The sequence below is a fragment of the Mauremys reevesii genome, linkage group 15, assembly GCF_016161935.1.
Source record: "Mauremys reevesii isolate NIE-2019 linkage group 15, ASM1616193v1, whole genome shotgun sequence".
NCBI lineage: Eukaryota > Metazoa > Chordata > Testudines > Geoemydidae > Mauremys > Mauremys reevesii.
The window spans coordinates 7,006,339-7,029,188 of NC_052637.1; the positions used below are offsets into that span (position 1 = coordinate 7,006,339).

Here is a 22,850-nt window from a genome sequence, read left to right on the forward strand (position 1 = left end):
TGCACTCTGACGGGTATTTACAGTAAATAAAGCATGAAAGACAATTCTGGTTTGTTCCTTTTGAATTTTCCAGCTGCAGTTGTTAGGGGTAGAGTCCCTGGATTTGCTTCCCTACTTGGTTGTGTCCACTGAGCATCAACAGGGAAAACACCGGCATGTCCCTCTGATGAGAGCTGGGGTTTTGCTGTGACACGTTGCTATCTGTCTCCTGCTGTCTACAGCCATGTCAATCAGGAATTCCTCAGCTGGACTCTGTGGGAGGGGGCTGAACACATGGTGCTGACTCTCTTCTTTGTTTCCAGTGGTGCTGAATTTATTCAGAGGTGGCTCAAGAGCAGGGCCGGCTCTAACATTTCTGCCGCCCCAAGCAGAAAAGAAGAGTGCTGCCCTCCCCCCACCCCGAGCGGCGCATCGCGCCGCCCTAGTCCCCGCCCCGAGCGGCACGGCACTCCGCCTAGTCCCTGCCCCCGAGCGGCGCGGCACGCCGCTCGCCCCCGCCTCCGAACGGCGCGGGCGTACCACCCAAGTCCCCGCCCAACCCGAAGGGCGATCGAGCTGCCCTAGTCCCCGCCCCTGAGCGGCGCATCGTGCTGCCCTAGTCCCCAGCGGCGCGTTGCGCCACCCAAACCAAAAATAACAAAACCAAACCCAGATCGCTGCCCCCTCCCAAGGTGCTGCCCCAAGCACGTGCTTGGTAGGCTGGTGCCTAGAGCCGGCCCTGCTCAAGAGATATGAACTGTGCTGTTCACATTTCTTCTGCCCATCAGCAATTGCTGTGGTGTTAGGGTTACCATATTTCAACAATCAAAAAAGAGGACTGGGGACGAGCCCCTCCCTAGCCCCACCCTTCCCCCATCCCCTCCCTCCAACTTCCCACCCCAACAGCCCCCAGAACTCCCAGCACCCCGCCTCCTTGTCCCCTGACTGCCCTCTCGTGGGACCCCTGCCCCTAACTGCCCCCAGAGCCGCACCCCTACTTAAGCCTCCCTGCTCCTTGTCGCCTGACTGCCCCCTCCTGAGACCCCCCCATCCTAACTGCCCCCCTAACACCCTACCCCCTACCTGTCCCCTGACTTCCCCAACCCTTATCCACACCCCCAGACAGACCCCCGGGACTCCTGTGCCCCATCCAATTACTCCCGCCCCATGACAGGACCCCAGAACTCCCAACCCATCCAACCCCGCCCCGCTCCTGACTGCTCTGATCCTCTCCCCACCCCCACCCCTGACAGCCCCGGAACTCCTGACCCATCTATCCCCCCTGCTCCCTGACTGCCCCCCAGGACTCCCCTTACCACCATGCCACATGGAGCCAAACCAAACAGGCTGCCGAGCACACAGCCCCTCCCCTACAGAGTGCTGAGGCAGCGGGAGGAGGGAGCGGAGGAGGGGCTCTGGCTGCTGGAGGCCAATGGGAGCGGCTCAATCAGGCCCAGCCGCCCAATCAGCCGCGCCGCATTCTGCATGGGGCGGAGGTGCGGGGAGGGGAGGTGGAGAAATCCCGGACCTTTTAACCTTATTACCAATTCCTCCCAGATAGCTATTTAAAGACAAAAAAGCCGGACATGTCCGGGGAAATACGGGCAGATGGTAACCCTATGTGGTGTCCACAGGGGAGTTCATGGGATGGGACCTGCTCTGAGAGACAGTCTCTGCGGGTTTGTCTATACTAGGGTGCAGGTTTCTCTCTCTCATTGTACAATCTGTGTGTAGACAAGGCAAGTGGTTGTTTCACCTCCGTGTAACTGGTCAAGGAGAATTCTGTGGGTTGGGGGGTGTTTAGGAGGGTTAACAATCACCTTGAGTAGCTACACTGAGGTGAAAGCGTCACTTGCCTCATCTCCACTGGGACTGTATAATGAGATCACTGCCTCGTGTTTGCTATTGCATTGAAAAACCCCTTCACCTGGGGTGGCCGTGAGCTAAAAGATGGGATCTAAAGGGAGAAAAAGGAAACACCCCACCTTCGGCCAGGTCTGTGTCTTTGTTTTCTGTGAACTTCTAATATAAATGACTGGGGGTGGGGTCCATGAAGGGACTTAGGTGTTACAATGCTGAGCATCACCCGCACTTAATTTTTAGGTGCTTAGAACATCACAAGAAGAACACTGCAACCCACAAAGCTTGACTTAGGCACCTAGTCTTCCGGCACAATGAACAGAGATAGGCACGTGCCTTACACTGCCATCCACAAGAGCCAGCATGCTAGGTGGGAAGCCACCTAACGGACAATGGAAAATGGTAACTACAATCCTAAACCATACTCCTCTCTCAAAGAGAAGAGCCTGAGGCTGTGTCCACACGACAGCTGAAGTTGGCAGAATTTATGTTGTTCAGGGGTGTGAATAGACCAACACCCCTGACTGACGTAAGTTACAGGGACAAAAGTTCTGTTGTGCACAGCACTATGTCAGCTGGAGAGCTTCTCCCATTAACAGAGCTTCTGCTGCTCACAGAGGTGGTTTTCTTATGCTGATGGGAGAGCTCTCTATAATATGCAAGAGTTCACTTAACAATGTCATTATTCCATTTTTATTTAATGTGTCCTCTTTAATGTTTGACTTAAATGATTTAGTGTTAATTAGTGCTATGCTCATTATGATGAGGTCCCCCCCACTCCTCCTTCCTGTTGTCTAGATCAAGTTACAATGAAGATGAAGACTCTCTCATTCTGCCACAGCTCCAGAGCCTGCTCCCTTCTCCCTGGTTTTAATGTTTTCTTCCTTAATTTTTATATTCACAAGATGGAATCAAGTAGGAATCTGCCCTGTGTCTGCTGTTTCTGAGAGGATTTATTTAGGTCCATGAAGTGTCTTAACCACATGCTTGACATAAAGTCAGTGGAACTACTCACAGTGTAAACTTAACCACACAGCAAGATCAGCTCCTTCACTATTCATTGTTTGCTCTGATTGTGTGGCTGCCAGGTTATTTTATTTGCTCCTGGGATAGTGCCCAGGCCTCTTTCTTCACACAAGTATTTTTAAAAGATTGCTAAGGATGCCCAAAGCATTGACTGGACACTTATTGAAGAGTTTAATAAATAATAATAATTAATATGTCAATAAATTAACTTGGTGGGTTTCAGATGTAAAAAAGATCAGACCCATAATTTCAGCCCCACATGTGCACAAAAATGTAATAAGAACTAGAATATTTTGATGATGTTACTTTTTTATTGGACCTGTTACTTGACACATATATATTAAGTGTAGTATATACCTTATTATTAGGCATTATGTGCATAGTAAACCTATTTTTATACATATATGTATATACATACATTCAGTTAACTTCCCAACACTTCATTCATATATATATATATATGAATGAAGTGTTGGGAAGTTAACTGAATGTATTGTGCTCTTCCCACAATTCTGCTCACCAATATCAAATATCCCACCAAAGTTTGCAAAACTGAAGTCAGCATTCTCAATAGAAAATAGGAAGCCTGCCAAAGCCAGGATACATGAATGGTGTGTCCTAGCACTGGTTAGGCTGTGCCTCTTCACCCACATAGTTTGGAATATGGTCTCCAAAACAGGGATGAAAATGGTACAGAAGAACAATTTAAGGAACTGGTGGGTTAGATCTTAGGTGATGTATAAAGTGTTTTCTCACTTGTAAACAGCCACAGTATATAAGTGGGTTTGGGGTGTATTTTTGAAGCACACCTTCTGTTTAAGGTAAGCAAGCTGCAGGATAAGAATTGCATCCCGGAAGGAGGGTATGGATGTTTCTTTTTTGTAGAGCACTGTTTTGTCTTTAGGCAATACAATTTGGTTATTTTGTCTCTTGATCATATGAACAATAATAGTCAAACAATTGGCTCTAGCAATAGGCCCATGTCTCAGGAGCACCTTAGTGAAAGAACACCAAAAGGCCCACCACCCCTACCCTTATTCCTGATGAGGCCCAGCAAATTTCATGACAATGTCAGTAAGCATGTCAATTTGAGAGCACTTAGAAAAACAACCTGTTGAATGGTGAGCTTGTTTCAGCTATAGCTGTCCATTCCCAGCTCTCTGCCTCAGTTTCTGTGATGTGTGACTGTGCCATTGACTGAACACGCCCATCATCAGCTTCCCACCCCAGGTCAGCACTGTGTGCCTGTGCCATGCACTGAATCTACTTATTCTCAGTTCCCCACCGTGTCCAGTGCTCTGTGCCTGGGCCATGCACCAAACATGTCTGTTATCAGCTCCACACCCCATCTCAGTGCTGTGTGCCTGTGCCATACACTGAGGCTGAGTGTTCTTATAACAGAGGCCCCCAGTCCTGCTGCCCATGAGCAGGGCTGGTGCAAGGATGTTTCGCACCCTAGGCGAAACTTCCACCTTGCGCCCTCTCCCAACACCGTGCCCCTGGCCCCGCCCTGAGGCGCTCCCCCCCGCCCTGAAGCGCCCCACCCAGGTAGCTCCCCCACTCCGCCCTTAGGCACCCCCTTGCGGCAGCTCCCCAACCCCCACCCTCCACCCTGAGGCACACCTCCCGCCCCAGCTCACCCCTGCTCCATCTCCACCCCAGGCACACCGTGGCTGCTTCACTTCTCCTGCCTCCCAGACTTGCAGCACCGAGCACTTTGAGCTTGTCTACATAAAAATAGTTGCACTGTTTAGCTATTTAATTAATGCAACCTGCTTTTCCGAATGCCTTATATTGGTTTAGCATGTCAATTCCTTACTGACTTAAGCTAAATGAAGGAAGGATACTATTAAGCTAATTTACAATTTGAGGTTTTATGCATAGTTAAATTGGTGCAACCCGTTTTTAAAGTCAACTATTGAACCAGTTTAAGAATGGCCACTGAAAGAGTTGCACAAGTTTCACTAAATCAGTGGACGACCCATGTGCAGAGAAGGTCTTTGGCACATTTGAAAATTTCACCCTAGTTAAATGATTCTATCACTGTGAACACAAGGACAGCAAAAGAAGATTAGTTAATTTACTGCACAAATGTTTGCAGGAATTTTAACTGATTCCTCCAAATATGTTGGGGGGTAATAGTCAGGGCCGACTCTAACATTTTTGCCACCCCAAGCAAAAAAATAAAAGAGCGCCGCCCTGCCCCCGCAAGCGCTGCCCGACCCCTTCCTGAGCGTCGCATCATGCCGCCCAGGTCCCCACCCCCCCCAGCGCCGCGTCGCCCAAGTCCCCGCCCCCCCCGAGCACTGAGCCACCCAAGTCTCTGCCCCCAACGCCCGTCCACGCCGCCCAGGTCCCTGGCCGCCCGCACTGCCCAAGTCCCGCCCCCAAGAGTCACGTCACCCAAGTCCCCGCCTCCCCAGCGCCGCGTCGCACCACCCAAGTCCCCACCCGCCCGCCCAAGTCCCCGGGCATTGCGTTGGGCCGCCCAAGTCCCGCCCCAGCGCCGCATCGCACCGCCCAAGTCTCCACCCCCCAGCGTCGTGTCGGGCCGCCCAAGTCCCGCCCCCACCCAGCGCCACCTGGCCAAACCAAAAACAATTAAAACTAATCCCGATCGCCGCCCCCTCCCAAGGTGCCGCCCCAAGCACGTGCGCGGTAGGCTGGTGCCTGGAGCCGGCCCTGGGAAGATGGGGCGGTTGAGGGGCAGAATTAATGTGGGGCTGGGGACAGGCAGATGTGGGGTGGCAGGGACACAGAGTTAGTTAATTGGGATTTGGTGTTTTGATAAGAAGCTGGAAGCTCCACACCAGCCGAGAGCCTGTAGAAATGAGTGACTAGCGTAGACATTTCCTACATCGATAGACGGGTTTTTTCATCAATACAGTAAATCCACCTTTAGGGGAAGCAGTAACTAGGGCAACAAAGAATTCTTCCCTTGACCTATCTGCGTCTACATCAGGGGTTAGATCGAGCTAACTACATCACACAGAGTGTGAAAGTTTTCACAGCTCTAAGCAATGTAGCTAGGCTGACCTAAGTTTTAGGTGTAGACCAGGTCTCAGTAAGAATAACGGTATATCTACACTACAGCCACTGCTACAGCAGAGCTACAGCACTACAGCTGGGTCGCTGAAGTGCCATAGTGTAGGTGCATCCTGCATTGACAGAAGTGTTTTTTCCATTGTTGTAGTTAATCCCCCTTTCTGAGAGGCCGTAGCCAGGTCACCAGCAGAATTCCATTGTCTGCATCGGGGTTAGGTTGATCTAGCTGTGGCACTCAGAGCACACAATGTTTCACAGCCCTGAATAACTGTCACTAGGTTGATCTAAGTAGAGCAGGCCTAAGATGGGTTTACACCTTGCTCGTTCTGCTGTCCAGGCATTTACTTCGGCACTGGCTGCACCCTGCCAGCAGATCACCGCTCTACTCGCCACTTCACCTGCCACTCAGCCAGCTGTCCGCTCACTGCCACACCTTCTCTGGGAGGTCTTGAGGTCCTACAACTTAGCACAGCTCTCAGTGATTTCAGCCTCATTATTGGCATAGACAGGGCAGTCTATTGTATCAGAGACAGTGTCCCAAAGCAGGCCTAATGCTTAGGCCTGGTTATCTGATATTTCAGTTTTGTTGATGTGCAACCAGACCCATCCTTGAGTCTCAATCAGCTTTGTTATTACACAGTAGAGAAAGAAAAGATCAAATAGTGTCTGGGTCCCACATCAAAAGGCACAAGTACCTATCCCAACCCTCTCTCAACTGCACTGGACTTTGGCACCCACATCTCCTGCCCAGCGAGTGCAGTTTAGTTGAGGGTGAGTCCCTCAATCAGGGAATGCCAAGCACAGTTCTGCTGAAAGATAACAACCCCTTAGTACCCGCCCCAATAACAAAGTGACTGGTAATACAACACCAGCCAAAAGTGACCATTTTGGCAAAGCAGCCCCATCATGCTGAGCGCCTAGGCAGGGTGGGTGTGTCCATGCAAACAAGGGCAGCTCCTGAAGTCCTCTTCCCCAGCTCCTCACTAGGTGTCAGGAACGAGCTCATTCAGATCCTACTTACATTAAGAATGTCCTAGCTCGATTGATGGCACATCTACACAGCACCTGGGAGGTGTGATTCCCAGCTTGGGTACATGTACACATGCTGACACTGCTGGAGAGAACAAACTACCAATAGCAGTGAGGCCATGGCAGCAAGGAGGTTGTGTGGGCTAGACACTGGAGTACAATCCAGCCAGACTCCCATCTGGACATGTACTGTGTAGACAGACCCTAAGTTTAAGCTTTTGTATTCTTGTTTGTTTGCTTGTTTCCTTCTCTTCTTTTCCTTCATTTCTATTTCTGCTTCTTTACACCGCACTGCTCCCATTCCTTTCCTAAGTAGTTCCTGTTTCCTTCTTTCCTTATCTTTCTCCTGCTCCACCTCCTGGCCTTTCCTTTCTCTTCACCTCTTTCTGCTTTTGTGCTGCTGATATGAGGCACCTCCCCATTATCAGCAAAACCATTTCTGATTCAGAAAGAACAGAAGCCCAGAGATCCCAGTAGTCATGGCCAAAGTGACTCCTGTATGGGAAATCCAAGAGGAAACCAAATGTCCCATTTGCCTAAAATATATTACGGACCCAGTGACCATACACTGTGGGCACAACTTCTGCCAAGCTGTGAGACATGGACAAAGGGGGACTATGATCCTTGGTGCTGCCCCAGCTGCAGAACCCTGATCCAGAAAAGGGCTCTCTGAAATAACTATCAGCCAGAAAATATAGTGGAAAAAATTAAAAATTGGATTTCAAACAAGGAAAAGAGCATCTATATGAGAGAAATGACAAATCCCTGAATCTGTTCTGTGAAGAGGACAGGGAAGCCGTGTAAGTGTGTTGTGAGAGATCCCCCGAGCACAGATCTCACACAGTGCTTCTCATGAAGGAGGCTATAGTATAAGGGGCCTACCATCAATCAAGCATAAGCCCCTCCCCTGACCCCTCAGGACCCACCCACCTGTCACTCTAAGACCTGTCCCATGGGGGTATTACTTCTGGGGTCAATACGGACACATGAGTGGAAGCAAAGGGTGTCATGTGACCCCTCTAAGAACTCCTCCCACCGCCCTCTACCAATAAGGATGGGTTTCAGCTGCAGAGGACCTCCCTGAGAGCGGATTTGACCAATTTGGGGGGGAGTTCCAGAGTGGGATGACCTGCCCAGAAGAGGGTCGCGTGACCCCTCTAAGAGCACTAACTCACCTTTGAGCCTCTCAACTCTGTTAGTCATGGTTAGTGAGATTTCAACGCCCCCTCTCCCTCTCTACACAGTGTCTTTCTTTGGTGCTTGACCTTTAGCAAACAGCAGAGTCAGTTCCAGGAAGGGAAATACCCAGTTGTGCTGCAGGTGGGGCATATTTCTGAGCTCAGGAAAGTGAACCTGACCCTGTTCTACTGTACAGAGGGAGCCACGGCTGCAGAGAACCCTGTGGAAAGTCTCCAGGATGAAGCTACTCATCCCATCTGTATGGAGTATTTCAGAGAACTTGTCACTCTGGAGCATGGGTACAATTTCAGCCAACCCTGAATCACCCAGTGCTGGGAGGGATCCGATGCAGATGTCTCCTGCCCTCAGTGCAGAGAAACTGTGCAACAGAGAAATCTCAAGCCAAACAGGCAGCTGGTGAAAGACACAGAAACAGCCAAACAGCTGAGTTTAGAGGCAGCAAAGGAATCAGTGGAGCTGTTCCTGGGGTTGGATGAATCGGGATGACCACCCGGTGGGCGGTGTGTGGGTGCGAGGAGGCAAGTGGCAGCCATGCAGGCATATGGTGAGGAGACTGGTGGGGAGGCGGAGGGGGTGAGGAGATGGGTGGGAAGGCGAGTGGTGGGCAGCCAGGAGGCGGGAGGGGGAGAGGAGATGAGCGGCAGGCAGGCGGGTGGGGGAGGAGGGAGGAGTCGAGTAGTCGGCGCATCGGGTGGACGGTGAGGAGACTAGCGGGGATGCGAGCGGCAGTCAGGCGGGTGAGGAGATAGTGGAGACAGCAAACCTTAATTAAACTGCCCCGTAAATCCACAGACTCGGTTTTCAGTGAAAGCACCCGGCCAGGTTTATTGTCAACGAAGCACGGTAATAGCACCTGGCAGATTCTACGAGGATACTAAGACATGTATGCTCATGACAATGGATGTAGCTCAGTCAGTGGTGGGACTTTCCACTGCTCCCTAGGCTGGTCAAAGACACTCCTTCTGAGATACAGCTGTATACACCAATTCAAACAAGTTGCATAGTGCCTCTGACATACCAGTGTGCCACCCATTGCCTTGTACATGCTGGTTTGATTAAAATATCTCTATCCATCATGCTGTCATCCTGACCTTATCTACAGGATGGGTCAGTGTGTTCCTGCTCTCTTTGGGGAATGTGCTGGTATCTGGGTGTTCTGGTACCACTGGTGAGTGCTCTGTGCCCAGCACCTCTTAGGAATATGTGTTTCTGCAACATCAGTCCTGTGCTTGCCAGATTCTACGAGCAGGGCCTGCCTCTTGCTTACAACTTAACTTTGCTTTCTATCAGCAACGTTTTGACTGCTTTAGTTCAGGCCTCAGGCCTCATACCAGGCCTCTAATACAAGGCTTTATGTTTCAGGTCCTCTTCTTACTACAGTTTCAGGTGTTCGCCTCTGAAAATTTTGTAGTGTTCAAATCATGGGGGTCCTGACCCAAAAGGGGGATGATGGAAGGGGTCACAAGGCTACTGTAGGGGACTTGTGGGATTGCCACTCTTACTTCTGCACTGCTGCTGCCTTCAGAGCAGGGGAGCTGGAGAACAGCGGCTTCTGGCTGGACACCCAGTCCTAAAGCCAAAGCCAGTGCCACCACCAACAGCAGTGCAGAAGTGAGGGCTGCAGGGTATGGGCGGGGCAGGTTACCCTACATCTGGGTGTTCTCGTCAGCCTTCCATCCTGGTTGGGGGTTGACAGCTTGGGTTGCTGCCTCTCCACCCTGGTCAGGGGCTGACAGCCACCCTCACTTCTGTGCTACCTTCAGAGCTGGGCTTCCAGCCAGCAGCCACAGAGCTTCCTGCAGCCAGGAGAGGTTCCCAGAGGTGGGTCTGAGACGGCTTTGGGACCAGCCCCTGCAGGGGAATAGAAATTCCCAGCCTGGGCCAGGACTAGCAGCTGGGGTGCCCCCAATCCTGTCACTCCCTACAATAGCCAGATTTCATGGTCCATGAAACATTTTTCACAGCCGTGAATTTGGTAGGGTCCTACTCATCAGACTTCATTCAAAGATTCTTTACAGTACACAAAAAACAAACAGCATGAGACACACCCAGAAAAGAAATGCCTAATAAAAATGCAAACTTCAATCAACTCATTTCTGAGAAGAAGAAAGTGAAAGTAAATTCCTCTCTGGTCTCTTTCCTGCACTAGAAGCCATGGCTGCTGCGAATCCAGCACAAGCTCTCCAGGATGAAGTGACCTGTCCCATCTGTCTGGAGTATTTTAAAGATCCGGTGTCTCTAGACTGTGATCACAATTTCTGCCGAGCCTGCATCACCCAGTGCTGGGAGGGATTCGATACAGACATCTCCTGCCCTCAGTGCAGAGAGATCTTTCCCCAGAGGAACCTCCGGCTGAACAGGCAGCTCAGGAATATTGTGGAAGCAGCCAGAGAACTCAGGATGCAGACAGTGAAGGAACCAGAACCAGAGAGACTGTGTGAGAAACACAAGGAGCCTCTAAAACTGTTCTGCAAAGAGGACGAAATCCCCATCTGTCTGGTGTGTGACAGATCCAAGGAGCACAGAGATCACACCGTCATTCCTGCAGAGGAAGCTGCTGAAGAATTCCAGGTAGGAAATAACCAACTGTTAGTTCCATAGCCAGAGCCTTGGGAAACTCACCTTCCCCCATCATTAGGGTTTCCTTGAGCCCCAGACAGCTACTCAGTGAGCTCCACTGGAGAGGAATGGAGGATTTCAGGCCCAAATAGGTTTCCCAGCAACTGGGAATCCTCCAAAGGGTCATGCAGATGGAGAAGTGAGGCCATCGATAAATGTCCTAAGTCTTACACATTGGAGTGAAAAGGGAGTGAAGAACCCGCAACCCACCATACTCAGCCCCCGTGGCAGCTCCTGTCCCACAGGGCTGGGTCCAGCTCTCCACAGAAGGGTTATGGCTGCAGAGAACCCTGTGGAAAAATTCCATCATGAACCTACTTGTCCCACCTGTCTGGAGTATTTCAGAGAACCTGTCAGTTGGGAGGGTGGGAATATTTTCTGCTGAGTCTGCCTCACCCAGTGCTGGGAGGGATCCAATACAGCTGTCTCCTGACTGAGCAATAATTAAGAAAGGCCATTAGGAGGGAAAGATGCCTTGGTAAAGGTCCCAGGCCCAGAATGGAGATGAGGTTTCCCACTGGGATTCAGAACTCCAGTGTTTCTCCATGAGAAGTTTAACTCTAATGCCGGCCTGTACTAGAGGAAATCACCGGGCTAAACACTGTGTAGACCCCGAGGACCTTGAGTCCACACACAAAAGGGCTCCAGGCAGTACAGGTCCATGCCAAATACCATGGGGATTAGACTGGATTGAACTCCTGGGCGGTGCTAACCTGTGTCAGGCTGAAAAACCGGCTAAACTGGTTCCATTAGGCCTTACACTGCTCTCCCACAGTGCAGAATTTTGAAATCTCTGGAACCCCCTTCTGGGAGCTTTGCTGGGAGCTGGGGAACAGGTACCCAGGCAGCATTAGCACGGGAAGGTTCAGGACAGCAATAGGGCAAACACCAAACAATCTTGTCAAAAATCAACACATCTAATAGGGTTTGCCTTCATGCTCAGACCAGTTCTGTCCAAGCAGTCCAGTCTCCAGGGCTTCAGGGCTGAAATTCAGTGGGAGTTGGTCTCCTTTGAGAATCCCAATCCATATTTCAAGCCTTGGTGGTTTCTAGAATTTGTATCACCTTGTTTGTTAAACCTTCTTAAAAACAGGATATTTCACATAGTGAATGAAAAATCCAACCATCTAACCTCAGTTTCATGTTGGTGTAAATCAATGGAGAAACAAGATCAAACAATGTCAACGAGCCTGAAAATAAAACACTCCCAGTGTCCAGTAATATGACTCCACTTCCTTGGTATCTGTGATATCGTAAAGCTACTGGGTTCTCCACTCATCAATAGAGTGTTTGTCTGTGCTCGAAAAGCTTCCACCCACACACACTCTCACTCCTAAATCTAAAAATAACACCCCACAAATCATTTTCTGTTTCTCCAGGAAAAGATTCAGGCCTATTTGCAGACTCTGAGGGAAGAGAGAGAAAAGCTGCTGGGATGTAAAGTGAGTGTACAAATGAGAAGCCAGGAATATCTGGTAGGTGTCCATCGTTATTAACCTGCATTGTTAACGAGCTGGATGGAGGGGCGTTCTGAATCAGAGCAATAAGGAGAGGCAGGGGCAAGCTAGAGGCCCAATTATGTTTTATCTCAATCACTTGGGGTAAAACAGAAATCCGTTAAGTGGGGAATAATCACAAGGAAATCAAAATTAATTGTTTTAGCAGAAATTACTGCTTGGGCCTACACCACAAACCAGTGTTTTTTCAACTTATTTTCATTTGGGGACCCCTCTGGAAATTTCGAATGGAGGTGCAGAGACCCCCTTGGAAATCTATTGTCTGTGTGTATAGTTGAATTCTGTTCAGTCAGTTTTCAGTCTAAGGGTGTGGCTACATTTGCAACTTCAAAGTGCTGCCGCGGGAGCGCTTTGAAGTGTGTGTGTGGTCGCGGCTCTCCCAGCGCTGCAGGTACTCCACCTCCCCGTGGGGATTAGCTTACAGTGCTGGGAGCCGCGCTCCCAGCGCTGGGGCACTGTTTACACTGGCGCTTTACAGTGCTGTAACTTGCTGTGCTCAGGGGGGTGTTTTTTCACACCCCTGAGCGAGACAGTTGCAGTGCTGTAAAGCACCAGTGTAGCCAAGGCCTAAGTCTTTTGTGGACCCTTTAGACATAGTCCACGGACCCCCCAGAGGTCTGCAGGCCACACGTTGAAAACCACTGCCATAAGCTACTTTCAACTATTATTTTTTATCTACTCCATATTAGCTACTATTAGTTTAATTAAACTCACTTCATAGGTAATGAACTAACCGAATTTTGAATTAGAAAATCCAATGCACTAGAACAACCCCCCGATACATGGTCACTCTGCAGTTTCACAGTTCTCAGCCTTGTATAAGCCCAGAGTTTGGAAGATGTTTAGTTTTGGGGAATCCTCTTGTGCGATCTTTGTTTACAATTTTAAGATCCAGCTTAAATAGAGACACGTATTCCTGGGTGTGATGTGTTGGGTTCTATCCCTCTGCTCCTTTCTGGCTTACAGTCCTTTTGCGCTCTGACAATTTCACCATTCCTGTCATTCACCTTGTATGCCTGAGGGTGCTGTCCAGATATTTTATTTTACACTCCTTACTATTTTCACTACAGTTCACATCCTCCTTATTTGTTAAGTCAGTTTCTTTTAATTGCAGCAAAGAGTCTTGTGGCACCTCATAGACTAACAGATGTTTTGGAGCATGAGCTTTCATGGGTGAATACCCACTTCGTCGGATGCGTCCCATGCATCCGACAAAGTGGGTATTCACCCACAAAAGCAAATGCTCCAAAACGTCTGTTAAGCTATAAGGTGCCACAAGGCTCTTTGCTGCTTTTACAGATCCAGACTAACACGGCTACCCCTCTGATACTTTCTTTTAATTAGAATTTATCTTTTAGTACAGCTTATATCCTTCACATTTCACTCTTGTAAATGATTGCTTTATGGCCTTGGGGAATGTAGACTTCTGTCCATTGCTTCATGATCCTGGGATACTGTGTGTGTGTGTATGTGTGCACACACATCCATATAAAGGGCCTGAAAAATCCTCTCCCTAGAAATGGATAACATGTTCCTCTATAGATTCTAAGCTTTCCTTTCACTTAGTGAATTAATTTCTAGCTTTTGTGGATGTGCCTGAGTCTGAGGTTTTTTGTGTTATAGTTTCTTCTGTTTTTTTCTCTCCATCTGCCTCTGTCCACATGGTTCTGAGTAGAGCTGGGAAAATACCAGATCTTGTCAAAAGAAATGTTTCATTTTGACAAAATCAAAATGTTTTGTTTCAATTTTGACCATTTATTTAATATATATATATATATATAATTATATAAAAAAGAAGGAAATTTTCAACCAACAAATAATTTCACATTTAAAATTCTGGAAAAAATTTAAAAGAAAATATTTTGATTTTTCATTTATTTATCTTTGTAACAAAACAACTGAGTGAAAGTGACAGGAATTTATGAAACGTTTCAATATCGACAAAGCTGCATTTTTCCCTGAAAAAAAAATGTTGTGCAGAAAATGTCACCCAGCTCTAGTGGCTGAGTCCTCCTGCTGCTTTGGATCTGCATCTCTGGGGCCATCAATAATACATTATTCGAGCCATGTCAGACGCGGAATGTCCCTCTGTGAGATTCTGGAGCTAAAAGGAAAGGTGTGAGAAAATCCTCTAGTAACCACAGGGCATTGCACAGTGTCAGGTGACTTAAAATTTGCAAAGAAATTCTCCCTCCTGCACACTCAGCATTCTGTGACAGGACCCCAGACTCCAGCCATGTCCCTGACCAGCCCGTTCCCTATTGTTTTGTTACAGAGAAAGACACGAACGGAGAGACAGAAGATTGTGTCTGAATTTCAGCAACTGCGGCAGTTCCTGGAGGAACAAGAGCGACTCCTGCTGGGCCAGCTGGCAGAGCTGAACGAGGCGATTGTGAAAAACGAGGCGATACAGAATGAAAATATCACCAAACTCTCGGAGGAGATTTCCCGTCTCAGTGAGCTGATCAGTGAGATGGAAGGGAAGTGTCAGAAGCCAGCCAGTGAATTCCTGCAGGTAAGACTGAGTTAGAAATACTCCAGATCCCAGTACAGGGACAGGACAGCTCCTAAAACATGAGCACTGCTGTCCAGCAGTCAGAGGTCACAGTGTAACTCGGTGTGTGCATTCCTGAAATGTGAATTATTATTATTCTTTGCAGAGCCACAGACACTTTGATATTAGAGATGGAAAAGCCCCATTAGTTAGGGAATCCATGGCCCTGGAGCCAGGGAAGGGCCTCTTTCATAGGTGCCGACTCCGTGGATGCACCAGGGCTGGAGCACTCACGGAGAAAAATTAGTGGGTGCTTAGCACCCATGGGCAGCTAAGCTCCCCCTCTCCCCCTCTCTCCCTTCCTCCCAGCACCTCTTGTTCACTGGCAGCCCTGCCGATCAATTCCTCCCCCTCCCTCCCAGCGCCTCCCACCCACCACAAATCAGCTGTTTCGCAGCATGCAGGAGGCTCTGAGAGAATGGGGGAGGAGCGGGTATGGGGCATGCTTGGGGGCAGGGAGCAGAAAAAGGTGGAGCAGGGAAAAGCAGTCAGGAAGAGGTGGGATGGGGGCAGGGCTTGGCGGAGGGGGTGGAGTGGGGGCATGTGAGGGGTCGGGGTGGGAAGAGGCAAAGTGTGGGAATTGGGGGAAGGAGTGGAGTGGGGGCTCGAGCACCCGCTGGCTAGAGGGGAAGTTGGTGCCTATGGCCTCTTTCCCCCATACTTCCAAAATCCCTTCTTTGGAGTGTTGTGTGCGCCAGGTGGGACTGAAATACGCTCTCTCGCTCTCTCTCCTCTAGGATGTCAGAAGTACCTTGAGCAGGTATGTGTCTCTCTCTCACGCCCCCTCACACTTCACAACACTGGGAAAGAGCTTGGAGATGATGTTAGCACCACATCTTGCAGGGGCTATACAGCAAAATGTGTGGGGAAGGCAGGGGTGAAAGTAACTTAAAGGACTTGCCGGTACTCCCGGAGGGGGAGGGGAGGGGCCTCAACCGGAAGAGGCATGGCCTCTATCAGAAGAGGTGGGGCCTTTAAATCCTGGGGCTTTTAAATCAGGATTTAAAGGGCTCGGGGATTCAGCTGAAGCTAGGAGCTGGGCCCTTTAAATCACCCCCGGCTGGGAGCCCTGGGGTTTGGGCAGGGGTGAAAGTAATTTACATTTCTGACCCATATGGTCCAATCGCAAGCAACCCACCTCTCCTACGTATTTCATGGATCCCTCCCATTGCATGACATGGATAGAGAAAATAAAGCTACTATTACTACTACCAGTACTGTCTGTAATAAAACTTTACTATTGGAATAAGCCTGAAAAAGTGAAAACTCACTGTCACATTTTTCTCCATGGCTTCCCTCCTCCTCCAGCCAGGCTGCAGACACTAGGCTCCGTGCTTTCTCCCTGCCTGGCACTGAGCAGCAGCTGTAGGGGCTTCCCTCTAGCTTGCAGCAGGGAGACTGGCTGAGGGAGAGAGAAGCCTACCTCCTGCATAAGAACAGTTTAAACTCAGCTGTTCCCTGCACGGTTCAGTAACATTTCAAAGAGGATCTGCAAGCAGTTTGGACATCACAACCATCATCCTCTGCTGGGGAGGGAATGGGATAGATTTGAACTTGGAAATGGTTCCTGATTTTGATTGTGTTTTTTGTGTATAGGAGATCCCCTCATCCCGGGGGCAGAAAAGAACTGCCCCTGCCATGGTCACACACTTATGCAGGCAGCAGCAGCAGGCATCTCAACCAGTGTCCCTACTGCAAGCTAGAGCCTAGAGGAGAACCCCTGCTGGGGGTGGGGCAGGAGGAATGCAGAGCCTTGTCTGCAGCCTGGCTGGAGGAGGGGGAGGGAGGAGACGAGAAACCAACGTGACAGTGAGTTTTCCCCTTCCACCTGCTTTTATTAGCTCTGGATTTAAGCGGTGGAGCCAAATGCTTGTATTTGTTGTGTATATTAGTATTGGAGACAAGATCCCCTCGTCCCGGGGGCAGACAAGGACTGCTCCTGCCATGGTCAAACACACCCTCCCTACAAGGATGCCAGAAACCACTCCTAACCCCGAGGGCTGAACCACTCAGGGAATAGCTGAGTTTAAACTATTCTTATGCAGGGGGCAGGCTTCTCCCTCCCTCAGCCAGTCTCCTTTTCTTACCGGTCCTCCGTACCGGCCTGTACCGGCTTACTTTCACTTCTGGAGGAAGGTCACATTCTGGATACAAATCTCTCTGATCAATTTTATCCTGAGGTTCTCACCCTTTTATAGAAAGACTCTGGAATTATCCATACAGTTGGGAAGACTGACCTCAAGTATTTCCTAGACATGTCACCTTCCTGGGGGACTGGCTGCCTCAGGATAGTGAGGATGGAATATGGGCCTGTCATTGCTGGGGCCCTGCTTACCATTCAGCCCAGGGCAGCAGTGGTCAAGAGTCTTTCTCGCCTGAGGACTCTTTGGAGACCTGTGTGAAATGAGCTGGGATGGGGAGAGTTGATGTCTCAGTCTACTTTCTAGTGGTCAGATTTCTACAACACTTCACCTGGGAACCTCCTGTCCCTCAGAGCATGGAGGCCATGGAGTGAATTGGCCATGGAGATTCAATTCCCCTTTTATCCCCAGAGCAGGTCTCTCCAGGCCAGAGTTGAAGAATATTAATGGATCCTTTTGGGGGAAGGTTTCACTGCCATGGCCTGTGCTGCACCTGCTTTGAGGCTGGGAGAAGCAGAGGAATTCTAACTCCAGACCCATTAGAGAAGCAGCTCATTAGCAAGAACTTATGAGTCAATACATGAAATAGAATCACATGAAATTATTCTGTCCAGGTGTGAGAAGGGGAAGTTCCAACAGCCAGAGGAGATTTCTGCTGAACTGGAAGAGCGAGTCAGTGATTTCTCCCAGAAAACTATTGCGCTACTGGAGACTGTGAGGAAGTTCAAAGGTACCCAGAAGGGATCTAGGAGGGGAAATTGGGATGAGCATCTGAGTCTACCGGAGGAGAATATCTCTGGCCAATTGGTTCATAATTAGATTATGTGTGTATTTAATCGTTGTGTGAGAATGTCACACACTTGGGGTCCAAGTCACTCAGGTTGATTAATTCAAACCTTTATTTGTATCTAAAGCATGCCTTGCAATTACAATTACTATGAAAGTAAGAAATGACACATATACTGAAAGAAGTACTGGCCAGTTGCCTACTCCTGGACCATAAGCGAGTTATAGTGGATTTCTCTGTGAAGCTCTGATTAACCCTTACAATGTCTGAGATATTATACACATCCAAATTATGTGTTTATTAGGTTTTTTTCCAACCACCTTTGAGTGTTATGAATATTAAGTATCTTCTATAACTCATACAGTGCAGATGCATGAACTTTTTAATTCTCAGGGCTTTTTCTGTCCAAGCTATTTCCATGTCATTATTTTTTTTTCTGTTTGGCTAATTACCGCTGATTATGCATAGGTCTCTTCGACCCTGTTTGCTGCATAGGTTTTTTTTTACTTTGCTAAGTGCTCCTGGGCAGTACATTTTGGATGTCTGATGTTTTTAAGCACATTGTGTGGTCAAAAAATCTTTGTCCCACATAGGAACGTATGAACACATCATTTAATTACAAGACAACTTAAGACAACATTTCCCTTATGTCAAGCAAACTGCTCACCAGGTGAAAGCCAAGTCAGTCAGTACAAACGCACAATCTCGGTCTGGCCAAACTTATGCATGACCCTTGTACCAGTTCTCAGTTCTGAACATAATAACTAGTGGAAAGCAGATAAACTGAGGAGATGTAGCGGGGCTCAGGCATCAGGATGTCTCACATAAATTCACGACTTACCTAAGGTCACAACATTCAGGCCCAAATTTAGCAAAACGGCCTAATTTGGGGCACCTGAGTTTCTCTCTCCCAACTAGAGAACTGCAGGGCAGGTGCTCCAGAGCTGTGCAGCCTCCACAGCTGCAGGTGGAGTCAGTGGAGCTGCAGGTGCCCAACCCCTCCGAGAACCAGGCCCCAGGTGCTTAAAGGTCGGCACCCAAAATCTAGAACCCTAAATGAAAGGCCATTTGTTAAATCTGGACCCAGCCCATCACTGGGCTCTGGTCCCATATGGCAGCTAGTCTGGGCCAAATGGGCTGCGGGGAAGGAGAAAGCCCCTCCCCCACGGTGAGGGATCCCTCCAGCACAGGGGCCTCTTGTGCCTCCTCCCCAGCAGCTGCAGGCACAAGGCGTGTTCCTGAGAGGGCTGGGAATGGGGTGGGGGTGGTGAGGGCGGGTGGAAGAGGGACAGAGGGAGGTGGGCAGTGTAAAGCTGGGCCTCTGACACTCTGCACGCTGGGCAAGACACATGGGGGCCATTGTCACAGGGATGTAGCTCTGGCTGGTTCAGAACTTCCACAGCCTGTGCCAAGGTCTGCACTGGCCCCTGCAGCCGCTGAATAGCGGAGTCACAAATGTTATCTCTTTCCTCCTTTCCCCCTCCAGACACTCTGCCGTCTGCACTGGAGACAAAAAGAGGTAGGTTGACGAAATTACCCAAAGGGAAAACGGGACACCGTGTGGGGCTAGTCCGAGCCCTCCCTGCTCCACCCCAACAGGGCTGGTGTTGCTGCCTGCCCCCCATGCACTGGCATTGCTGCTAGCTTGAGCCCCGCCTTCCTCCCTGCCTGAGCTCTGCCTCCCCACCTGTTTGGGGCTGGCATCACCACTCGCCCCACTGCTCGTTCCTCTGCACCCCACTTTTGTCAAAAAAGTCAGGATGGCCAGGACAAGGCTTAAATGGGATCATTCAGACAGGGTGATAATGTGTTTAAATTATGAGAAAATTCCAATGAAAACATCTTCATGAGATTGTAGCTAAAGTTACCAACCAAACTAACCCCAGCCATGACACCCAGCCCTAAAAATAAACCCATTAAACAGTGAGGACGTCAGAAACTGAAGTCACACAAACAATCCTGACACCAACCTTTTTTGCTGAATTCATGCCCACACTGATGATCAGAAACACTCTCCCTGAGCAGCATCCAAACACCCTTAACTCTGACCTTGGGGTTTTCATAGACAATCACAGGACTTTTAATATAAAATTGAGAGGAATGAATAGAGAGCTCCCTCCCCTGAGTGCTGACAGATCCCGCTCCTTCACCCCAGTGCAGGGGGTCTCCCCATCGCTCTTCTCCAACATCCTCCTTTGGGCAGGGTTGGGATCTCCCATTAGAGCTGCTCACTCTTTCATGGACTGGGGAGATGCTCTTGCTCTGATGCTGGCCCTTCTCTCTGAGATGGGGATGGGGCTACCCCACCCAATGCCACCTCCTACTCTCTGGACTTAATTGGCGCTTCCACAATGCTGCCCCTTCCTCTCTGTTCCTTGGCCCTGGAGTGGAGGCTGCATTAGAGGAGGGAGATTCCCTCTGGGGTTTAAAGCTGGTACCTGCCTCTTCTAATCCCTCCTCACCGAAAGCTTCTGACACCTTCCTGGCTGTGTCTCTGTCACTGAGAATGGGGCAGCCCCAGCAGGAGGAACTGAAGCCTCTGCAAACAAATGAGAAATCAGTGACTTGGTTCCTATTAAACAGTGAGGAACTGCAGTGACATCTCTGCTCAGTCTCAGGTGCACAGGACAGAAGCAGCTCCCTGGGATGCAGGCCAGGACTGTCCCAGCCAGAACAGGGCTGCTGGGGAATGTGAGAAATGGTCTCAGTCTTCCCCAGGGCTGAGCTCTGCCTCCAATGCTCTGATTCTCTCTCTCGCCAGTGAACGTGACTCTGGATCCAGACACGGTTCATCCCCAACTCATCCTGTCTGAGGATTGGAAAAGTGTGAGATGGGAAGAAAGACAGCAGGATCTGCCTGACAGTCCTGAAAGATTTGACAGTGAGCCCTGTGTGCTGGGCTGTGAGGGATTCACCTCGGGGAGACATTGCTGGGAGGTAGAGGTGGGTGGTGGGGGAGGTTGGTTTGTGGGGGTGGCCAGAGAGTCTGTGAGGAGGAAGGGACAGATCAGCCCTGAGGATGGGATCTGTGCTGTGGGGTATGTCTTGGATCAGTTCTGGGCTCTCACCACCCCTGCGACCCCCCTGCCCCTGAGCCGGGTCCCTAGCAGGATCCGGGTTTGTCTGGACTGTGACCGGGGGCAGGTGACATTTATCAATGCTGGTGACAAGGCCCCGATCTTCACTTTCCCACCAGGCTCCGTCCCTGGGAAGAGAATCCGACCCTGGCTCTGGGTGCTGGGGGTAGGATCCCGGCTCCGCCTGTGTCCCTAGGACCCAAAGGTGGGGGGAGAGAGAGGGAGAGGAATATCACACTGGGAAGCCTGAAATCAGCCCTTCTAGCTCTATGTAGTCACTATGATCTGCTTCTGTGGACTTTCTATCATGAAGTCTCTGCAACCCAGGAAGTTGCATCCAGTCTCAACTCTGTGCAGTCTCTGGTGTCAAACCACAGAGAGCATTAGGTGAGGTAGAGAAGCCAATTTCATCACTGCCCCAGGGATTGTGCAGCCTGTGTGCTGCTGTCCTCTATGATACAGGAAGACTCTGGGGATCCTTGGTCAGTGTCACTGACATGGTGGGGGGGAGCCCACTGGGAATGGAAAAATGGGCTTCTCTAGCCACAGTCATCCTAGTTTCTATGACCTGGAGGTCTCCTGTCTACCCAACCCCGATAGCTCATCTCTATGGCCCCTGAAAGCTCCTCCCCCTCCCTGCAGCCCCAGGGGTTCTTCCCCGCTCTCCCTCCCATCCCTGGTGCTGCAGGAGGAGCAGAGGGGCCCAGCGGGGCAGATGTGGGGCTGCAGGGGCAGAGCTGAGGAGAGGCTGGGGACAGAAGTGATGTGGGGGTTGAGGAGTAGAATTAACAGCTGGGCTAGGGACAGGCAGATGTGGGGGTGGCAGGGACACAGAATTAATTAATTAGGATTTGGGGTTTTGGGGAGAAGCTGGAGGCTCCCCAGGAGCAGGGAGCCTGGGAGAGGGAGACCCAGAAACTGGAGTCTGACCTACAAGTCATGCAGGAAGGGATACTATAGTGGGAAGCGGTTAGAGGGTGTGGTGATGTCAGCTGGATGAAGGTGTGGAGAGTCAAGTACAAGGCAGGTTTAACCAGAACGGGGGAAAGAAATGAAAGAATAAAAGAGAAAAAATGAAATAAAACCAGTGTAAAGACAGAAGCCTGGAGAAAGTGTCGGGAAACTCAACTGAAGAATGAAAGCAAAATAGTCCTGAGAAGGGAAATGCTCCGGGGCAGGCAGCAAGAGAGGAAGGGATAAACTCAAGGGAGAGAACTGGGAACCTGGAGTGGAATGATCTGTGATAGGGAACAGAGAAGGGTTGGGGAGATGCAGAGAAATAAACAGATGGGAAAGGAGTGCTAGAGAAAATGTGTAAAACTAGGTGAAATTAAAGAAAAGGGAGGCGAGAGAACATGAGATCAAGATCTATAAAATATTTCTGAAAGTGAGAGACTGTAACATTAATTCAACCCCATAGTTCAGGGCCAGTATGTCCACTTTGGTACCTTCCAGAACAACACTTCTTCAAATTTGTGGATATTTTTACCATGTGTTCTGGTTATGAAAGTTCCCTCTCAGCTCCTTTTAACCCAACATTTACTTAAGGTAAATAAACAAGACACATGTTTTATATGTTTCATCTCTCTTTAATTTTCCAGCTGTAATTTTTGAAGGCAGACATGGGTTGACATAAGCAATTTGGGGTGGGGGGGGAGAAATCCCAATACCAATGAGGACCTCTGTGTATGTCATTATGATAGCAACATATTACGGTAAGATCTAGGCTATCGAGCCTGCACTCTGGGTCATGTGCTTTATAGAAACATGCACATCAGGAATTGTTCAAGAGGAGAGAGCTGGTTGGGTCCCTTTACTTCTCAATTTCCAAACCTGTCAGCGCATGGCAGATATTCGCAGTTTGGAACAGCAGGATTTTATGGCACATCGCCCCACAATCAACAGATTATAATAGTTTTAACTATCGTGTGAATTGAACTATTAAAGAAGAAAACTAAAATATAAATCAAGTAGAACCACTCAATCCCCTCCCCCACAGCGGCAGGGTTTGTAGCC

The 22,850-nt window shown here is 49.5% G+C and overlaps 1 protein-coding gene across 1 annotated transcript; it reads left to right on the forward strand.

The window, feature by feature from the left end:
• The first annotated feature begins 8,497 nt into the window (after positions 1-8,497).
• Positions 8,498-21,030, forward strand: LOC120383955 (zinc finger protein RFP-like). The gene is made up of 8 exons (XM_039502278.1): positions 8,498-8,606; positions 10,289-10,710; positions 12,138-12,233; positions 14,551-14,790; positions 15,567-15,589; positions 17,585-17,700; positions 19,244-19,276; positions 20,519-21,030. The coding sequence occupies exons 2-8, from the start codon at positions 10,294-10,296 to the stop codon at positions 21,028-21,030; spliced, it is 1,437 nt and encodes a 478-aa protein (XP_039358212.1). The 5' UTR covers positions 8,498-8,606; positions 10,289-10,293.
• Positions 21,031-22,850: the final 1,820 nt, after the last annotated feature.